Raw genomic sequence first — 22,899 nt, 5'->3', positions numbered from 1 at the left:
ATAGCTCATTTCAAATATTGACTTTAGATTCAGCTTATATATATATATAGTGATACTTACCTACATAAAATACCCGCCATCTTCTTTCTGCCGCCGTCTTCTTTCAGGGTCCAGCAGCAAAGAGCACCACGGATGTTTCCGTCAAAATTTTATGCTACTCTAAATCATTCTTATTTTAGTTTCATTCTTATTTTCAACTACTTATTTCAGTATTTTCAAAAGTTTTCAACAGTATTAAACGGGATGAAAATTTTCGAAAAAGAAAAAAAAGAAAGATATATGACACCAACAATGCATCGCGCGGAAAAGAAAGTTAAGCCGCCATATTGGCATCGCCTCGTCTGCAAAATTTACCACCATAAAACGTGAGTCTTTGTCATTGTATTTACAAATTTCGATGTCTGATTATCATTAATACACAACACAAAACGTTTTCTTGATGTACAAGTAATGAAGAAAATGTCGATAAGGTTGTTTCATTTAATGACTAGCATCAGCAACTTGTAGGGGCGATAATCCAATGATTACGGTAATGTCCGGCAGATGGAGTAGGAGTAAACTTTCGATTTATGAACCAATGAAAACGAAGTACTGATACTCGGGGCCAGTGGCGACAGCAACATGCTGAAGAGCATTGAAAATGCACTTAGCATAAAAATGGACAACATTTGCGAGTTCGGAACACGTTTGTGCCGTGTCACCTGATATCAGAGACATTTTGAGATTTTCAACGTCACTTTACCACAAAGGACTTGGTTATAGTGCCATTAACAGCGCTAGGTCGATGATGTCCACATTTATTGTTATTAATGGCCAAGGATGTTGCAATCATCCCTTGATCAAGAGATTTATGAAAGGAGTTTTCAATTTACGACCGGCTTTGCCCAGGAACAATGTTTCATGGGACCCTGAGCAAGTGTTAACATTCTTAAAGACTATGGGACATGAAAATCTTCAACACTAAAGCTGGTTACTTTGTTGGCACTATTAACAGGCCAACGACTACAATCCCTTCACTTGTTGGATATAAAGAACATTTCTCTAACAGATTCTAGTCTGAAACTTTGATTTGGAGATGCACTAAAACAGACTCGTCCAGGTTTCCATCAAAGGGAGATAACCCTTCCGCAGTTTGAGGACAAACAGCTATGTGTTGTGTCAATATGTAAAGACTACCTAACAAGAACTGAACCTCTTAGAGGACAACACTCAAAACTGTTTTTGGGGTTTCAAAAGCCTTACAAACCAGTGTCTAAAGCAACATTATCTAGATGGATTAAGACAACGTTGGCTAGTGCTGGTATAGATATGAATATCTTTACACCGCATAGCAGCATCAGTTTCTGCAGCATCTAGACTACAGGAACCAATAACTTCAATATTAAGTACAGCTGGATGGAGCAATACCAACACGTTTGCAAAGTTATACAAAAAACCTTTTGTGGATTCTAGCACAGTATTAAAGATTCATTGACATTTATACATGTGATGTTAGAACTTTGTGATCTTTCTGTAATGACATGAATGGAGTACCCCTGAGATCGTACAGCAGAGACAAATACATTTAGTGAATGACAGTTAATGGAATTATCTCAGTTGAGTTGTTTGTGCAGTTTTACTGTTAAGATTGTGTGTCCATCATTCTAGAGGAAGCTGCGTACTATGGAACTATGTTCATTACATTTGGTATTATCATATTATTAACTTTGTGGTTTTCATACATGTGCCAAAGGAAATAGGACTCAAGGAACTGATCTCTAGTCACTGATCACCTTTTGAAGACTATCAACGATATTGATAATTTTACATTTCATTTAGCTTAGACAAGCGCGAGTAGTTTGTAGACTATTTGAAACGGTTGGAGTGTGGTACACCTGTTAGCAGTTTCAAACAGATACACCCCCCACTTACATCTTTATTGTTCCTTTCATCATCAGTAACACATTAAACATTATCAACAGCAGTGGACTGTTCCCTTATGTAGACCTCATTAAGTAATATTCCGTTGTTTTTACCGCATTTAACAAACTTTTATATACAAGTATTTTGCCTGTTTTCTTATCTGTCAATATGTCTTGGCTTTGCAGGTACTGGAAGTATGGGCTGAAATGTTTGAGTGTGTTGATATCCTGATTCAAACTCATTTAACAGTTTTTTGAGAAAAAAAATTGAGGTGAAAAGTATTCAAAGTTAAGTTCATCAAAGCGTTTGAGATCTATACAGTCAGCTTATGAAGATAGATTTCCATTAATACAGATTTTTGTAGCTGTTTAAGACTGAAGAAATATCCATGCCCTTTTACCAGACATTTCTACAGGTGAAGATGTTTCTAAGCAAATAACTATCTTTTTCTCACTAGTATTTTCATAAATATTAAGATATTTTGACTTTGTTAATTATACAAAGCAGATCTTAGCTGCCATAAAAAGAATACAAACTTAAGGATAGGATGAAACTTCATTCCTTTTAACATACAAACAAAATAAATTTAAATCCTCAATATATTTTTTACAACATTGAATTATTTACTCTTACTACTGGTGAGAAAGGACCATCATTAGCCAAAAAAATTAAACAAGGAATATTCAGAAATTATATCTTTTTTTATTTCAACAATGTCTAAATATCAAAATGATTTTTTTTAACTTATGACCATTATAAAATTGTTATGACATGTGTATACAAGTTTCTGAAACTGAATCAAAACAATACACCAACTTATGTACAAGATCTCCAAGATGTCCAGCAATATGACGTCTTCTTTCGCCACAGAAAACATGCACACAGCGGGGCTTTGGTTAGAAGATCTGTCCAATGGGTTATGTCTCGTTGCTAATGAAGCCCTCCAGTATCCTGGAGAACAGGTTTGTTAATGTTTCAGGGTAAAAAAATGTATTATCATCATGTTTCATCATCCTCATCGTCTTCTCCAAAAGATAAAAGTTTGGAATTTTTCACTTTTTTAGCACCAGAGCTTTTCTTTTTATCGGAGTCTTTCTTTTTTTTTGATGTTGTTGGATTTAAATCTGATAAGTCAGATTCTTTTGTTGAGCGCTTTTCTGGTCGTTTAAATGTTATCTTTCCATCTCTGATTGCTTTCTCTTCTGTAAAAGAGAATGAAAAAAGAAGGGAAAAAAATAAGAGAATCAGTGAAACTGATGAAAACTCACCAAAAAAAAAACTTTACTGGACACAAAATTTTAACAAAGGCCAATAACTCTTTAATTAACGTGTGGCAGGCCCTGAATTTGATGTACTGCACATTCTCTTAGTATCACCAATGTACACACAAAGTTCATGATCCTAGTTTTAATGCAAGCAAAGCTCGTGACATAAAATATTGAAGGAGTTTGATATCAATCAATGTACTGAAAATTAACACATGAGCCATAATATACCCTCAACTACAGATTTATTACAAATATTGATATCATTAGAGAATTTTTTAACCTTGACCTACAAAATGATGTTGACACCTGCTGTATCATGAGAACAGCTTTAACCTTGACCTACAAAATGATGTTGACACCTCCTGTATCATTAGAACAGCTTTACCCTTGACCTACAAAACCAGTGACGTTACCTTCTTCCTGGTTATATTTGATCTCTGCAATCTCTGCCTGCTCTGCGGTTAGGTCACCTGGGCGTGTTACTACGACGATAGGTTTCTCATCATCTGCCTCTGGACGGTCATCATCATCATCATCGAAATCTGGCACAGTTTGTCTCTAAAATAGTTCAGCTATTGTATAGTAAAGAAAAGTCAATACTTGCACCTGATAAAGATAACAGGAGCAGAAAATTGACTAGAAGGTCATGGCCCTCAACTGTCATCTGACAATCGACGTATGGATGGAAAATGACAGAATTCACTGATGGTGGTCTGACAAATCTGATAAATTCAAATTATGAACATTGCTTGAAAGTATCAGAAACTCATAAATGGTAGGTTCTGTGCATGAAAAAGAGTTGCACCATCATGTAACAAAATAACTACTGTGGTTAGCATACTGAAGTTTTAATCAGACTGAAAAGTAACAACAAAACATCTTTTTCTTTTCTTTAAAAAAAAAATTCAAATTCCAAATATTTTTCTCATTGGTGTGATGGAAACATAAGAAGTTCAGACTATCAGGTATTTGTTCTGGACCAAATCATAAAATGATATTTGGTCAGGACAATCTCAGGATCCCTTCATTCATGTTTGATATCACTGCCTGATAATGTTTCGGGCCACATTTGGTTGCAATCTACAAAGGCATTAAGGAAGAGTAGCATATGAAGCAAAATATTGTCTAACTTCCTCTTTCGGAGCCCTGCCTCTAAGTCCCTCGGGGCCGAATCAACTTTGTGAATTTAAGAAAATATTCTCCATCTACAATGTTGTTTTGATCCTAATTTGGTTTAAATGCATTAAAGTCTTATGGAAGAGTAGCATTTTGAAGCAAAATATTGTCGAACTCTTCCATTTGAGGCATCGCCCCCAAAGTGCCTAGGGGTTGAATTGCATTTTTGAATTTAAAAAATAATTGCCCTATCTCAATGATGTTTCAGACCAAATTTGGTCAAAATCCATATTAGCATTAATAAAGAGTTGCAATTTGAAACAAAATTATCTAATTTCTCCTTTGTGACCCCATCCCAAGTCCCTATGGGTTGAATCAAATTTCTGAATTTAAGAATTATTTGCAAACCCCTACTGATGTTATGAACAAAATATGAATGAAATTGATTCAAGCATGAAGGAAGAGCAGTATTTTGAAGAAAAAAAATTGTCTAATTTTCCCTCTTTTAGCTCCGCCCCCAAGTCCCTAGGAATCAAATAAATTTCTGAATTTAAGAATTATTTGCCAACCTCTAATGATGTTACAAACAACAATTGAATGAAATCCATCATAGCATTCAGGAAGAATTGTGTTTTGAAGTGAAGTAGTGTCTAACTACCCTTTTGGGGCTCTATCCCAAGGTCCTTAGGGGCCGAATTAAAATTTCTGAATCTAAAAAATGATCCCCCACCCCTAATTATGTTTCAGACCAAATTTGGTTGAAATCTGCCGAGGCGTTAAGCAGGAGTAGTGCTTTTAAGAAAAAATTTACAGACAGCAAACCGCAGACAGAGCATGACAACGGCTGTATAATAGCAATAGGTCATCTTGATTCTTTGGGTCAGATGACCTAACATTAATAACCTCTCTCTTCTTCCCTACTACAACACTTTTTCTCTCCCTTATTACTCCTAAACACCTTCATTATCATTACCTACCTCACTAACTTCCTCTCTCCCTATCTACCCTCACTAACTTCCTCTCTCCCTTTCAACCCTCACTACTTACGACACTAGCTTCCTCTCTCCCTACCAACCCTCACTTACCTCCTCTCTCCCTACCTACCCTCACTTACCTCCTCTCCCATTACCTACCCTCACTTACCTCCTCTCCCATTACCTATCCTCACTTACCTCCTCTCCCATTACCTACCCTCACTTACCTCCTCTCCCATTACCTACCCTCACTTGTCTCTAGCTACCTTCGCTCACTTACCTCCTCTTCCCATACCCACCCTCTCTAACATTTTCTTACTTTCCGTATCTACTCTCACTCACTCATTCTCCATATACAATACTCTCGCGTTTACACCGCCTACCCTTACTCACCTCCTCACACACCTATCGGCCTACATTTTGTATAGTAGAGAGCACTCACCTTCGTATCAATACTTGGCCCTTCTTTGTAACCTATCTTCTGTTTAAATTGTCTGATGAATGCTGGTTCGTCGTTTTGTACAAACGAGATAGCATTTTTGCCTCTGCCCCTGCCCGACATCATAACACCGTGCACGCGGTTTTGTTGTCAAACTTAACGAAGGGGGATAACTCAGTCATTTCTGAACATTAAGGATGCGTAAGCCGTAATCGTTACCCGGTCATGCATAAATTCCGACGGGATAAAGATATGACCACAAAATTTAGTTAATTTAACAATTTACGACAATTAGTTTGATTATAATGATATAAAGTCCCCTAACATAGAAATGGACATACCGAACACTGGATTAAGTTTTACAGGAATGATCGTTATTGTATATAAATCAAAGACACAAGATATTGCATTATAAACCAGGGACGTTTATACTGAATTATAAACCAGGGACGTATGATACTGTAATATAAACCAGGGACGTATGATACTGTAATATAAAACCAGGGACGTATGGCCAGTAGGGGACGCATGATACTGAATTATAAACCAGGGACGTATGATACTGTAATATAAACCAGGGACGTATGATACTCTTATATAAACCAGGGACGTATGATACTGAATTATAAACCAGGGACTAAGTATACTGTAATATAAACACCAAATTATGTATCAATTTCAAATCAGTCAGAGATTTCTCTGAACGCCAAAATTATATAAAAAGTGTCACTACATACATAACTTTCAATAATAAAAAGATGCAAGTCTGACGACATACATGTAAGTTTCACAGGTAAATTGACCTGGGATAGAATCAGTATCAGGACAAGTTGCCCAGTAGGGGACATCGGAATGTTGGCGCACAGATCTGGAGATACACTCGTTCAGGTTAACCCTTGTCCGTCTGCAATGTCTGTAATATATTTGTATGCATATTACATGTATTTAGAATGTACATGTTCGGTCTCTCCTATCGTGAACGCCATAACATTTATATTTTTGTAATGTTGATTAACTGTTAAACTGTTTAAATCCCTTTGATATCATACCGTGACACGGATATAAAGGGGTATATTGTGCCTAATGCCGTGCACGTGACAGCGCGTGGCACAGGTGTGTTTAGTGTTATTCACCTCTCAATTTCATGGGATCGGATCGAACCAAGATGCTAAATCACATATGTGTATATTACATGCATATCGAGATAAATGGAATCTCATAATTAGTTTTTTCCTTTTATTTTAAATTTCCAACTTGATATAAGAAATGTTGTAAGTATATATAAGTAAGTATATAACACATGTCATGCATCGCATCATTTATCAGTCCACATTAATGTTGGTTTTGTTTTGTAAATATTTTCAATATATTTCTGTATTTTTGGACCGGATCTATACTACGGAACGTACATGTAACTTTGGAATATACAAATTTTGACACAAAGTATCACTTTCATCAAAAAGACATTTGTAATAACAGTTCTCAATGAAGAGTTATTAAAATGATTGCAAACTGACTTTACATATAAAAAAGGAGAAAAAACTTAACTTAAAATGAAATAAATAAATGTTACATTCATGAAGTGAAATACTTCGAAATATTACTACCGCGCGGCCTCATTGCCTCCTTAAGTGTGTGTTTAATTTTAGTGGTGTGCTACCTAGGCGAAACGTCGATGCGGTCTTTCTGCATCGATTCGTGAAAATCAATATTTTCGACATTGCCGACTCTGTGACCTCAGGGAATATTGATTGTTGCATTTCATTTGGCTTAGGATGCTATAGGATCTAATATAACAAGTTAATTTGGCAAAACGTCTGATTAAAGATATTCACTCCGATAAACCGGAAGTGAAGGTGTATTTTTGCGGAAGTGTCATGGTAGCACTATGAGTACTATGAGTACAAATCGTCTGCAACTTCAGGATCATTTCACCCGGTTTGTATATGACCTGTTAAATCATTAGTATGTTTAGTTATTTGGTGTTCGCGCTCACGAAATGTTTGTATATTTCTTATTTAATACATCCGTATTTACCTTGGTTTGGATTGATATGATGCTATTTTTTTAATAACACCTGTTTGCATGTCAATAAACTCCTACTGTATATGTATGTCCTTATCATGTCACGACTTTTTCTTCGCTCCAGACCTTTGATAGCTTTTAGAATTCATTGAAAAAACCTTGCCGTTAATTGTAAACCATTTGTATCATCTTAATTTCAGAGTATGAACGTTAGATTTTCAGGAAGCAGTGGAAGTTTTACATATTGTTATGGAAATAATTGTCATGTTTATTCTTCAATACAAGTAATCATGTGATGTTATAGATTGTCGGTCAAAATGATACATGGAGATAATATTGTAATTATTGAATTGGAGGATTACAGAAAAGAAAGAACCGAAGAAGGACTCTCATTTTGAAGAAAACATTTGCACAAGCCAACAAAGTGTAATAAAAGAAAATGGCACTCGATTATTGTTAAAGCCCATTGAAGGAGATGACAGTCTTTATCAATTTGATACGTGTATGTGACAATGATATATTTTGTTTAGTGTGTCAGGTTAAGGATCAAATTTAAATGGTATTACGCGTAAGTGTATGTTGTGACCTAATTATTGACATCTGAAGGTACTTTGTACATACATTATGATTATCCTACTTTAATATTACACTGTATTACAAATAACAATAATTTTATCTTCTCTATCGTTAATACCAAATAAATAACTAATAATTTTCTTCTGCAAAATGAATGTGATATGCATTTGTAATAATGATGCCAACTTTATATATATTTGTCTTTCAACAGCAAACCGATAAATATTTAGAATTGCATTTGTGATGTAAACTGTAAAAATGATTTTGGTAGAGATATATTCAGTTATTACACATATTGATTTTTAGATATCTGGAATTTGCATGATCAACTTTAGATCTTATAAGTGTATACAGGTAAAGGTATTGATTTTTGGAATAACTGAAACTCACAGTCATGTAACACAGACTGTTGCTATGTATGTATAGGTTATAGATGTATATAAAGTGTATGCTATTCTAAATCAAGATTTTTTCATACTTTTTTGTACTTATATATACTGTACAAATATGTATGTCAGGGATGTGGAGAGTTTGAAAACAGATTTGAAACAGGAAAAAAAAAAAGATCTTATACATGTACAATATTTAATCTTTCAAAGTTAAATATCTTGAAAAAATATTGAATAAGGTTTAAACTTGAGGATTATTTGTTTGCATGCTTGTTAATTTCATTAAAACTCCCCTATATATATACATATTCTTTCCTTGCCTCTATACACTGTCCCAACCTTTGAAACAATCAAGTTGAATGTTATCAAGAAACAGACATAATGTATTTTTCATCCAAGCTATTATTTCACTGTTATGTTCAATCCTTTTGACAGTAGCTATATTACTTTTTAGGTATGCCTTGACGTGAGGCTCATTTAAGGTATAATTTAAGGCATGTTTTAGGCACATTTTCAGGTGCGTTTTTAGGTATACATTGACATGAGAGAATGGACACACATTTCAGGTGCTTTTGAGACACCTTTTAGGTATGTAAAATGGAAAATACATACCCCAATCTGTGCCTAAAATGTTAAATGCATACCCCAATCTGTGCCTCATATGTACCTGTTTTTGCTCATTGTCAAAAGGACAAGCCTACTTTTGTGGTGGTGTGATATCTGTTGTTGTCTTTCTATCTACCAGGTATGTGATGGAGAACCAAAATGATTCTGTCATTTTTTGCACACAAGTGCATACTGTGTTGGAGGGTGTGCAAGTTTGTTAAAATGAATGACCTTGACCTACTGTCAACTGTCAAGGTCATAAAAGTTAATTATACTAAAATTTTCAAATGACTTCTTCTCAAAAACAAAAATATCATAGTCAGAATAGCTGGCCAGTAGCAAGGTTAAGCTTGATTATAAGTATGTTCCCATCAATATATTTGACCTCCTTTCAAGGTCACAGGCCAGGGGTCAGATGTGTTAATCAAGCAAATTAATTTGGTTTAGTTGAGTTCATTTTATCCTATGTGCTACATATAGGTCCATTATGTCTCTTGTTTCTTTTTTATAGACAGAAGTTATCCTACAGATTGTTATTTAAACAGAAATATCTTTTTTTTGCAGATGAATAGATGGAGTTTAATATGCTACAGAGTGAGATATCTATTAAATTTTATCAGAAAGTTGACATTTCAGATGATGGCCATTGTGTGATTTGGAGTGCTGTGATAAAATGGCTCTGCCTAGAGCTGTTCGGGAGTGGCTGTCCGAGTACAAGGTAAACAGAATTTTTGTGTCTGCAGAAAAACAAGTTTTATGCAAAGCTGTATATCTCGGAATAAGCCAATATCTTATTATAAGTCTACCCATACTGTACAGCAGATTCAGTGTTGGGTAACACTTTGTCTCTGTCATGTAAGGAGGTCATCTGCTCTGAGTCAATTAGGATAAGGTGTTTTAGAATAGGTTTAAGAAATCCAAGTTTCCTGTTTGCTAAAGCTGTCAATATAGCTCATCCAGTAGACAGGAAGTTGATCCTCAGTGATTAATATCATTTAGATGCCTGGTGATTCTATTGTGTCCCTTGTTCTTATTTTGGAACATGACATTAGTAATGTAGATAGACTAAAATGAATATGGCAGCTGTCGTTGATTAAGTACATTCTCCTTGTACTTTTGCAGGTGTATTTGTGTAAATCTTTCTTTGTTCATATTTTGCCTTAATTTCATCAATTTTGAAATTGAGTTAAGGTTTTATTGAATTGTATTTTCTATTTGTTTTTCATGGACTTACAGCTACTTCAAAAGAATTGAATGATTTTTAATTTCATTGTCTGTGGTGAATAATTTCAACAATTCAGTTTTGTATTTATGGCAAATGAAAAACTTGAACATTGAGTTAGACACAGTATGAAAATCTCTTTTGCAGATTGTCATAATTCAACTTCAGTCTATATAACGATAATTTATTTAGCTGCCAACGTCATTTTTCCTTACTTTATGGCTATTCGGCATTTATCCTAAATGTCACTATGGTTCATTATTTGGTGCTAAAAAATCACAAACACAGAAAAAGGATAATAAGGTAAAATCAATGATGTAAGCTGATCAACATACTGGATTGTGGAGTTATATGTCAGGAGTGGAGGTAGTGATGAAAGTTATACTACTGACTGTAGTACTGGTAGATTGTGGAGTTATATGTCAGGAGTGAAGGTAGTGATGAGTTATACTACTGACTGTAGTACTGGTAGATTGTGGAGTTATATGTCAGGAGTGAAGGTAGTGATGAGTTATACTACTGACTGTAGTACTGGTAGATTGTGGAGTTATATGTCAGGAGTGGAGGTAGTGATGAAAGTTATACTGCTGACTGTAATACTGGTAGATTGTGGAGTTATATGTCAGGAGTGGAGGTAGTGATGAGTTATACTACTGACTGTAGTACTGGTAGATTGTGGAGTTATATGTCAGGAGTGGAGGTAGTGATGAAAGTTATACTACTGACTGTAGTACTGGTAGATTGTGGAGTTATATGTCAGGAGTGGAGGTAGTGATGAGTTATACTACTGACTGTAGTACTGGTAGATTGTGGAGTTATATGTCAGGAGTGGAGGTAGTGATGAAAGTTATACTACTGACTGTAGTACTGGTAGATTGTGGAGTTATATGTCAGGAGTGGAGGTAGTGATGAAAGTTATACTACTGACTGTAGTACTGGTAGATTGTGGAGTTATATGTCAGGAGTGGAGGTAGTGATGAGTTATACTACTGACTGTAGTACTGGTAGATTGTGGAGTTATATGTCAGGAGTGGAGGTAGTGATGAAAGTTATACTACTGACTGTAGTACTGGTAGATTGTGGAGTTATATGTCAGGAGTGGAGGTAGTGATGAAAGTTATACTACTGACTGTAGTACTGGTAGATTGTGGAGTTATATGTCAGGAGTGGAGGTAGTGATGAAAGTTATACTACTGACTGTAGTACTGGTAGATTGTGTTATATATGGGGAGTTTTGTTCGATGTTGTATGTGAACTTTTAACATATTTTACTTCTTCTGGAAAACTCCAAAACTGATTACAGTGAAATTTTACAAAAATCTTCCAGGGCTAAAGGTGCACCAAAATTGTGAATTATATGGTCCCCAATCCACATGGGCCTGAAGGGCAGGGCCAAAAATGGTCAAATTGATGGAAATTTTCAACCTTCTTCTCCAACCTCAGTACTCTTCAAGGATGGAAAGGCTTCAAATGGTTTACCAAAATTGTAAATTCCATAACCCCAAAGTGTCATTTACCTCAGGGGAGGGTAAAGATTACTATAGCTTATATAGGAAAATAATATTTTTGAACATCATTTGTCTTTTTTTTTATTTAAAAATAGTTCAGGCCTGGTAAGAATTATCATTTTAAGATGACATTTTTATGAGATGCACATATTGACCTAGACTGACCCCAAGGCTGTTGGCTGTCAGATATGGGTCAGATTGGCTGAAATTTCAAAAATCTTCTTCTCAATACCTAGATAATGTAGAACCAAATACTCTTCATGGATGAAAATTTCTTACAATGCTTTATAAAAATGTAAGTTTCATGACCACAGGGTCTCACATTTCCCCTTCAGGAGGAGGTAAAATATACTATATTCTATATAGGAAAATTACTTTTTTGAGCAATAATTTGTTTATTTTCTTTTAGATTTTTTAGGTCGCCTGAGCTGGAGGCTCATGGTGACCTATTACCATCATGATTTGTCTGTCGTTGTGCGTCGTGCTTCGTGCACCGTGCGTCGTTAACTTTTCACATATTCAGCTTCCTATCAAGAACCAGTGGATGGATTTTGACCAAACTTGTCACAAAGCATCCCCACGGGAAGCCGCTTCAAGTTTCTGAAGAAAAAGGGTGTGGCCCCAATAGGGGTTGCAGGAGGGGGAAAAAGGGGATAAAATTAGGTAAATCTTTAAAAATTTTCTTCTCATGAACCAACAGTCAGATTAAATTCATATTTGATATTTAGGGTCCTAATGGCAAGGTCTACAAAGTTTGCAAATGAACAAAAAATCGGGTCAAAAACGGCCCCACTAGGGGGCGCTCAAAAGGGTAGAAAATTCAATTTTGACCGATTTCAACCAAATGTGGTAAACAGCATCCCTTAGTTAAGGACATATGAAATTATGTTGAAAAAGGTGATAATGTCCCCTTTGAGGCCCATAAAGGGTGTAAAAGGGGCCATATGTTTGGCTAAGACATTATGGACTTCCTCTCAAGAACCATTGGGTGGGTCATGTTCAAACTTGGTACTGATGTTTTACACTTGGTCCTGCACAAGTGTTGTTACATTTTTGCAACATTTTAAAATCCCCAGATTACTGACATATATTCCTCAGGTGACCGTTAAGGCCCCTTGGGCCTCTTGTTTCTATTAAATTTCTGATAATGCAATACATATTAACAGTGATGTCTTGCCTAACAATGCTTCAGGACATCGTTTGCACACCAGCTGGTTTTATATTGGTGATAATCTGGTAGGTCAGAAAACGGTTAAATACATGGAGCCAAACTCAACTTTTTGTCTCTAAGGCTATCTACTATTTGTGAGTTCTTGTTTGGGACAAGTTTTTGTGTGCTTGGTTCATTGTCTGTAAACAGCTGGGGTTGTTTTAGGGCAGGGTCTTTTTTGAGCAGCCGATGGCTTCCTCATTTAACAATATACATGTTGTCCACAACAGTTAGATGAAGTTTCTTGCCCAAAGACACAACCATGTCATTGCAGACATTTAGTAGCTTCATGAGAAACACAGAAATCATTACAGGTAGGGAGTTATCATGGCCCCTCTTGTTCGGGGGACTGACTTTGACAGATGGTTTATGCTCGACTTAGTTATTGATTATTGCATATTTTAGTAAAGGCTGTTTTCTCATATTTCTCTACATGAAAGAACATCAATAATTTGTTAACCTTGTGAAGTATAAAGAATTTTCAATATGAACTTATCATTGATATTGCTGTGTCTGTGTACTGATAAGCCTGAAGCAATTCTACTTAATATAATAATGATAAAATTAGTTGAACTTAGTCCACATACAGATATCAGAGCTTGACAAACTTGTTATAAGCCTGTACGACTAAATATTGTCTTTCTTACAGGCATTATCGACTGAGGAACTACCAAGTTACATTTCAACAGTGAGACAGAATGAAGAACTAGTGACCAGTCTTTATTGTCTGTTTGATAGTCTCCCCTCACTGGAGGTAAGTTACATGTCTACAGTGAGACAGAAGAACTAGTGACCAGTCTGTCTGATAGTCTACCCTCACTGGAGGTAAGTTCATGTCTACAGTGAGACAGAAGAACTAGTGACCAGTCTGTCTGATAGTCTCCCCTCTCTTGAGGTGAGTTACATGTCTACAGTGAGACAGAAGAACTAGTGACCAGTCTGTCTGATAGTCTCCCCTCACTGGAGGTAAGTTACATGTCTACAGTGAGACAGAAGAACTAGTGACCAGTCTGTCTGATAGTCTCCCCTCACTGGAGGTAAGTTACATGTCTACAGTGAGACAGAAGAACTAGTGACCAGTCTGTCTGATAGTCTCCCCTCACTGGAGGTACGTTACATGTCTACAGTGAGACAGAAGAACTAGTGACCAGTCTGTCTGATAATCTCCCCTCACTGGAGGTAAGTTACATGTCTACAGTGAGACAAAAGAACTAGTGACCAGTCTGTCTGATAGTCTCCCCTCACTGGAGGTAAGTTTCATGTTTACAGTGAGACAGAAGAACTAGTGACCCAGGGGTGTAAAAACATTTTTCAAGCCATTTGCCCCTGGCAAGTAGTCACTGAGAAACCACTTGTCCGAAACTAGTTTTCACTTGCCCAACTGTAAATCATGCACTCGGTATCTCTATTTGACTGCTACCTGAAGAATTGTACCTGCTGCCCCATTGCATGATTGTAAGAGGCGACTAAATTTGGGATTGTACCTGCTGCCCCCATTGCATGATCGTAAGAGGCAACTGAATCTGGGATTAAAAAAATTTTTTTTTTTTATGTTTAAGATAGATATAGATATAGACAGATAGTAGTCAGTGAACACAATGACATTATGTGACATGTGATTGTCAGACAAGTAGTAATTCATTATCCTGAAATTTCCTGGACTCCTGGTGCAGACTGATCAAGATCTCCAGACAGCTTGTGGCCTTGTAGATGTCGAGTGCCACTTCCCATTTTAATCCACTGCAGAATGGATGGTGTTGGGTCAAAATCAAAGAGCTCTGGACCCTTGCTCATTATGAACAGCTGATTCTGCAGGTTCTTCTCAGTGAGGGTCGTACGTAGAGCTGTCTTCACCACATTCATAGTGGAGAAACCTCGCTTGCATGCTGCAGTACATGTTGGTTTCCATGTTTAGGCTAGTGAGCTATCTGTCATCAGAACAATGTTATAAATATTTATATAGGTAAAGTTAGAATAACGGCTCAACTCTGATGAATTATCTACTCATTGAGTGCAACACAACTTCATTATGATTATAAATGGGAGTGAAGGGATTATTTTTTGTTTCTGATGCCTTGTTACATTTGTCTTTGTCATGTGGTTATGACAATACAGAAGCACATTAAATTTAATTTACATTGAATGAGTTTATATATAAATTCAGCCTGCTGGAAAATGAGCCATATTCTTGTCCCAACATTCTGGTGGTTGTGTTGATAGTCGTTGTATCTGTAATTGTCAGAGTTGGATTCATTGGTGGTTAATTCAATTTGGCCTTTTTTGCAGGTTTATAAACTCTGGCAATTTGTTGTACTGTCACACACTACTGTAGTAGTACTATTTCACACTGTTGTACTGTAGTAGTTTGATTTGTTACCTGAAATTTTGTACACTTTTAAAGTGACTTTGTACAAGCTAGCAGTCTCTTCATGCTTTTTGCTTCAGGAAGAATTTTCATATTTGATATTTTGCTTATACCGTTGTCAGTCACACAAATGGAATTAATCTTTCAGTTCTTTCAAGTTAGTTAAGTAATCCTCATATTTAATTACATTCCATTATAAACAATATAGCAAAGGATGTTGATGATGTAATCATTTTATTTGTAAATGATGCCAAACCATACTCAAAAATAATCAACAGTGAAAGATGCCTTACTCAAAATATTGATAACACTGTTTGAATGAACCTAGTACCCGTTATAAAGATATTAACATATATATGATTTTGTGTCTTTGCGAGGTGCAGGGTATAATGTCATGCCTTATCTTGTTATATTTATTCCATTATGATTGTCCTCTTCCATCTGTTTATCTGTCTGTGCTGTAAGTAGACCAAGTTCATGTTTTAATGTATCTGTTTGAGTTCTTAGTCGGAACGAAAGTTTCTCAAAATTACTGATGTCTTTAAGGAGTGTATCAGTAGGTTTTAATGTTTGTGAGTTCAATCACTCCTGAAATAACAAGATATTAAGAATCGATGGAACAGAATGAAATGACATTGTACAAATAAAAAACAAAATCTAGTGATCTACAATGTTTCAATACATAAGTTTCCACATTTTAATGTATCAGATAAAAAGAACTTTTCTGAACAACTCAATTGTACAATTTATAGGGTAAAACATATACCAATATAACCATTGATGTCACTGGATTACTGTGATGATGAAGTTGGCTATCTCCAGAATCACAAGGTTACATTGTACTGCAGCTATAGAATTCACAACCCGTTAAATTTTTCTTGGTGATTTATGTGTTGTTTTCTATCGAGATTTGTTCAAAATTTGAACTGATATCTCTTTACTGTGTTCCTGTCCTGAGATAAGTAGATGTTTATATTCATATTTCTTCAGAATTGTTGCTGTATGATACATGTTCTTGTTTTCAGTCCCTGGAACCAGTGTACCATCAGCTGTTTGAGTTTTACAGATCTCGGGAGGCTGGACTAAAGCGGTTCACTTTGGAATTTGTACCTACTCTCATCTGGCTTTATCTGTCATCTCTCAGCATCAACGGCAAGAAGGTAGGTCAACATCGAACTGTTCTCATTTTCTGATTTGTGACGCCATCAAAAAAGGATCAATATAAAGGTAACTGAGAAATATAGAATTGGGTATCAGTCTTACTGAGAAATATAGAATTGGGTATCAGTCTTACTGAGAAATATAGAATTGGGTATCAGTCTTACTGAGAAATATAGAATTGGGTATCAGTCTTACTGAGAAATATAGAATTGGGTATCAGTCTTACTGAGAAATATAGAATTGGGTATCAGTCTTACTGAGAAATATAGAATTGGGTATCAGTCTTACTGAGAAATATAGATTTGGGTATCAGTCTTATTGAGAAATATAGAATTGGGTATCAGTCTTATTGAGAAATATAGAATTGGGTATCAGTCTTTAGAAATATAGAGAAATATAGAATTGGGTATAGAATTGGGTATCAGTCTTATTGAGAAATATAGAATTGGGTATCAGTCTTACTGAGAAATATAGAATTGGGTATCAGTCTTATTGAGAAATATAGAATTGGGTATCAGTCTTACTGAGAAATATAGAATTGGGTATCAGTCTTACTGAGAAATATAGAATTGGGTATCAGTCTTATAGAATTGGGTATCAGTCTTACTGAGAAATATAGAATTGGGTATCAGTCTTACTGAGAAATATAGAATTGGGTATCAGTCTTACTGAGAAATATAGAATTGGGTATCAGTCTTACTGAGAAATATAGAATTGGGTATCAGTCTTACTGAGAAATATAGAATTGGGTATCAGTCTTACTGAGAAATATAGAATTGGGTATCAGTCTTATTGAGAAATATAGAATTGGGTATCAGTCTTACTGAGAAATATAGAATTGGGTATCAGTCTTACTGAGAAATATAGATTTGGGTATCAGTCTTACTGAGAAATATAGAATTGGGTATCAGTCTTACTGAGAAATATAGAATTGGGTATCAGTCTTACTGAGAAATATAGAATTGGGTATCAGTCTTACTGAGAAATATAGATTTGGTTATCAGTCTTATTGAGAAATATAGAATTGGATATCAGTCTTACTGAGAAATATAGAATTGGGTATCAGTCTTACTGAGAAATATAGATTTGGGTATCAGTCTTACTGAGAAATATAGATTTGGGTATCAGTCTTACTAAGAAATATAGATTTGGGTATCAGTCTTACTGAGAAATATAGAATTGGGTATCAGTCTTACTGAGAAATATAGATTTGGGTATCAGTCTTACTGAGAAATATAGATTTGGGTATCAGTCTTACTGAGAAATATAGAATTGGGTATCAGTCTTACTGAGAAATATAGAATTGGGTATCAGTCTTATTGAGAAATATAGATTAGGGTATCAGTCTTATTGAGAAATATAGAATTGGGTATCAGTCTTACTGAGAAATATAGAATTGGGTATCAGTCTTATTGAGAAATATAGATTTGGTTATCAGTCTTATTGAGAAATATAGAATTGGGTATCAGTCTTACTGAGAAATATAGATTTGGTTATCAGTCTTATTGAGAAATATAGAATTGGGTATCAGTCTTACTGAGAAATATAGATTTGGGTATCAGTCTTACTGAGAAATATAGATTTGGGTATCAGTCTTACTGAGAAATATAGAATTGGGTATCAGTCTTACTGAGAAATATAGATTAGGGTATCAGTCTTAACGAGAAATATAGATTTGGGTATCAGTCTTACTGAGAAATATAGATAAGGGTATCAGTCTTACTGGGATATTTAGGGTTGAATATCAGTCTTACTGGGATATTTAGGGTTGGATATCAGTGTTGCTGGGATATTTAGGGTTGGGGATGGGTCTTACTGGGATATTTAGGGTTGAATATCGGTCTTACTGGGATATTTAGGGTTGGGTATCAGTGTTACTGGGATATTTAGGGTTGGGTATCAGTCTTACTGGGATATTTAGGGTTGGGTATTGGTCTTACTGGGATATTTAGGGTTGGGTATCAGTCTTACTGGGATATTTAGGGTTGGGTATCAGTCTTACTGGGATATTTAGGGTTGGGTATCAGTCTTACTGGGATATTTAAGGTTGGGTATTGGTCTTACTGGGATATTTAAGGTTGGGTATTGGTCTTACTGGGAAATTTATCGTTGGATATTGGTCTTGCTGGGATATTTAGGGTTGGGTATCAGTGTTACTGGGATATTTAGGGTTGGGTATCAGTGTTACTGAGATATTTAGAGTTGGATATTAGTCTTACTGAGATATTTAGGGTTAGGTATCAGTGTTGCTGGGATATTTAGGGTTGGGTATCAGTGTTACTGGGATATTTAGGGTTAGGTATCAGTGTTGCTGGGATATTTAGGGTTGAATATCAGTCTTACTGAGATATTTAGGGTTGGGTATCAGTGTTACTGGGATATTTAGGGTTGGGTATTGGTCTTACTGGGATATTGAGGGTTGAATATAAGTCTTACTGGGATATTTAGGTTTGGATATTGGACTTACTGGGATATTTAGGGTTGAATATCAGTCTTACTGAGATATTTGGGGTTGGGTGTTGGTCTTACTGGGATATTTAGGGTTGAATATCAGTCTTACTGGGATATTTAGGGTTGGATATCAGTCTTACTGGGATATTTAGGGTTGGGTATCGGTCTTACTTGGAAGCAGGAAGTGGCAAACAAGTCTATAGTATGTAACAAATCATCAACACTAGCAATTACAATGACATCAGTCAATGTTAGAAATTTGCTAAATTCTCAGAAAGTTTCCTAAGTGTTGTAAATGAGGTATATAGAGAGGAATTAATGGGTGTACAAACCAGTCTGATTTTAACTAAACCACTTGTCAAATTAAGGGAAAAAATCCATTTTAGTGGATTTTAAGAGGATGATTAAACTGAATTCACTTACATATATGTGTACAAACCTTCAAATTCACAATTGTTTTTTTAACATAATGAAATCGGGATCTAATTAGCCAATTTTCTGTTGGGAGGGAATACTCTGTACACCACTGTTAATCAAGACTGGACAATATTTTAAATTATTGAACCTTTGGTCATAAGGAAATGATCCTCTATATATCAAATTCTACCATTTACTGTCTTTTAATCAAGATCCCATCTGCATTCTCTGATAAGGTTTGATAGTGTTGTCATTTGTCAGATTGAAGGTTTGATAGTGTTGTCATTTGTCAGATTGAAGGTTTGATAGTGTTGTCATTTGTCAGATTGAAGGTTTGATAGTGTTGTCATTTGTCAGATTGAAGGTTTGATAGTGTTGTCATTTGTCAGATTGAAGGTTTGATAGTGTTGTCATTTGTCAGATTGAAGGTTTGATAGTGTTGTCATTTGTCAGATTGAAGGTTTGATAGTGTTGTCATTTGTCAGATTGAAGGTTTGATAGTGTTGTCATTTGTCAGATTGAAGGTTTGATAGTGTTGTCATTTGTCAGATTGAAGGTTTGATAGTGTTGTCATTTGTCAGATTGAAGGTTTGATAGTGTTGTCATTTGTCAGATTGAAGGTTTGATAGTGTTGTCATTTGTCAGATTGAAGGTTTGATAGTGTTGTCATTTGTCAGATTGAAGGTTTGATAGTGTTGTCATTTGTCAGATTGAAGGTTTGATAGTGTTGTCATTTGTCAGATTGAATTAGACAATATTGTGATTTGTCACATGAAAATCATTACAAATGCTTTTATCAAGAACACTTCAGTGCATGACAATAAATGTTTCCTTGGTTGGAGTAAGTGGATTTATATGTTTAAAGATTTAAGGAAATTTTACAGAGTGTAAGAGTTACCTCCCTTCTAATGATGTTACCACTTGTTCCTGTTAGGACTTTGTGATAGTTGCTTGGAGAAATATTCATTCATTACAGTGCTTTCAATTTTTAGGGTTTTGTATTGATTTAGTGAGATAGAAACACAGGGTTTTGTATTGATTTGGTGAGATAGAAACACAGGGTTTTGTATTGATTTAGTGAGATAGAAACACAGGGTTTTATATTGATTTGGTGAGATAGACAAACAGGGTTTTGTATTGATTTAGTGAGATAGACAAACAGGGTTTTGTATTGATTTAGTGAGATAGACAAACAGAGTTTTGTATTGATTTAGTGAGATAGACAAACAGGGTTTTGTATTGATTTAGTGAGATAGACAAACAGGGTTTTGTATTGATTTAGTGAGATAGACAAACAGGGTTTTGTATTGATTTAGTGAGATAGACAAACAGGGTTTTGTATTGATTTAGTGAGATAGACAAACAGGGTTTTGTATTGATTTAGTGAGATAGACAAACAGAGTTTTGTATTGATTTAGTGAGATAGACAAACAGGGTTTTGTATTGATTTAGTGAGATAGACAAACAGGGTTTTGTATTGATTTGGTGAGATAGAAACACAGGGTTTTGTATTGATTTGGTGAGATAGAAACACAGGGTTTTGTATTGATTTAGTGAGATAGAAACACAGGGTTTTGTATTGATTTAGTGAGATAGAAACACAGGGTTTTGTATTGATTTAGTGAGATAGAAACACAGGGTTTTGTATTGATTTAGTGAGATAGAAACACAGGGTTTTGTATTGATTTAGTGAGATAGAAACACAGGGTTTTGTATTGATTTGGTGAGATAGAAAACCTGGGTTTTGTATTGATTTGGTGAGATAGAAACACAGGGTTTTGTATTGATTTAGTGAGATAGAAACACAGGGTTTTGTATTGATTTAGTGAGATAGAAACACAGGGTTTTGTATTGATTTAGTGAGATAGAAACACAGGGTTTTGTATTGATTTAGTGAGATAGAAACACAGGGTTTTGTATTGATTTTGTGAGATAGAAACACAGGGTTTTGTATTGATTTGGTGAGATAGAAACACAGGGTTTTGTATTGATTTAGTGAGATAGAAACACAGGGTTTTGTATTGATTTAGTGAGATAGAAACACAGGGTTTTGTATTGATTTAGTGAGATTTAGTGAGATAGAAACACAGGGTTTTGTATTTAGATTTTTTGTAGATTTAGAGATAGAAACACAGGGTTTTGTATTGATTTAGTGAGATAGAAACACAGGGTTTTGTATTGATTCAGTGAGATAGAAACACAGGGTTTTGTATTGATTTAGTGAGATAGAAACACAGGGTTTTGTATTGATTTAGTGAGATAGAAACACAGGGTTTTGTATTGATTTAGTGAGATAGAAACACAGGGTTTTGTATTGATTTAGTGAGATAGAAACACAGGGTTTTGTATTGATTTAGTGAGATAGAAACACAGGGTTTTGTGTTGATTTCGTGAGATAGAAACACAGGGTTTTGTATTGATTTAGTGAGATAGAAACACAGGGTTTTGTATTGATTTAGTGAGATAGAAACACAGGGTTTTTTATTGATTTAGTGAGATAGAAACACAGGGTTTTGTATTGATTTAGTGAGATAGAAACACAGGGTTTTGTATTGATTTAGTGAGATAGAAACACAGGGTTTTGTATTGATTTAGTGAGATAGAAACACAGGGTTTTGTATTGATTTAGTGAGATAGAAACACAGGGTTTTGTATTGATTTAGTGAGATAGAAACACAGGGTTTTGTATTGATTTAGTGAGATAGAAACACAGGGTTTTGTGTTGATTTGGTGAGATAGAAACACTGGGTTTTGTATTGATTTAGTGAGATAGAAACACAGGGTTTTGTATTGATTTGGTGAGATAGAAACACAGGGTTTTGTATTGATTTAGTGAGATAGAAACACAGGGTTTTGTATTGATTTAGTGAGATAGAAACACAGGGTTTTGTATTGATTTGGTGAGATAGAAACACAGGGTTTTGTATTGATTTAGATGAAACACAGATAGAAACACACAGGGTTTTGTATTGATTTGAGATGTAGATTTAGAAACACACACAGGGTTTTGTATTGATTTAGTGGGTTTTGTATTGATTTAGTGAGATAGAAACACAGGGTTTTGTATTGATTTAGTGAGATGATTGATTTAGTGAAACACACAGGGTTTTGTATTGATTTAGTGAGATAGAAACACAGGGTTTTGTATTGATTTGATGTACACATTGATACCTAGATGTACACATTGATACCTAGATGTGTACACATTGATACCTAGATGTACACATTGATACCTAGATGTACACATTGATACCTAGATGTGTACACATT

At 35.2% G+C, this 22,899-nt stretch overlaps 2 protein-coding genes across 2 annotated transcripts in view; one reads left to right on the top strand and one right to left on the bottom strand.

Moving 5' to 3' along the window:
- Nucleotides 1-2,771: 2,771 nt before the first annotated feature.
- On the bottom strand, nt 2,772-5,822 carry LOC132561259 (uncharacterized protein KIAA1143 homolog). Its single transcript, XM_060225987.1, has 3 exons — nt 5,703-5,822; nt 3,584-3,728; nt 2,772-3,104 (listed from the first exon to the last, which is right to left on the bottom strand). Exons 1-3 carry the CDS (start codon nt 5,820-5,822, stop codon nt 2,902-2,904), a joined length of 468 nt encoding a protein of 155 aa, XP_060081970.1. The 3' UTR covers nt 2,772-2,901.
- A 1,782-nt stretch (nt 5,823-7,604) lies between these two features.
- LOC132561242 (hyccin-like) overlaps nt 7,605-22,899 on the top strand; it is a 114,915-nt gene continuing 99,620 nt past the window's right edge. The window contains exons 1-4 of the mRNA XM_060225972.1: nt 7,605-7,637; nt 9,932-10,013; nt 13,885-13,989; nt 16,626-16,760. Coding sequence (XP_060081955.1) covers nt 9,969-10,013; nt 13,885-13,989; nt 16,626-16,760 — 285 coding nt within the window. The 5' untranslated portion in view covers nt 7,605-7,637; nt 9,932-9,968. The remainder of the gene's footprint in view (nt 7,638-9,931; nt 10,014-13,884; nt 13,990-16,625; nt 16,761-22,899) is intronic.

The sequence above is a fragment of the Ylistrum balloti genome, unplaced genomic scaffold, assembly GCF_031769215.1.
Source record: "Ylistrum balloti isolate Yb309-2 unplaced genomic scaffold, AGI_CSIRO_Ybal_v1 Utg371184, whole genome shotgun sequence".
Taxonomy (NCBI): Eukaryota; Metazoa; Mollusca; class Bivalvia; order Pectinida; family Pectinidae; genus Ylistrum; species Ylistrum balloti.
This window is presented reverse-complemented; position numbering and strand designations above follow the sequence as displayed.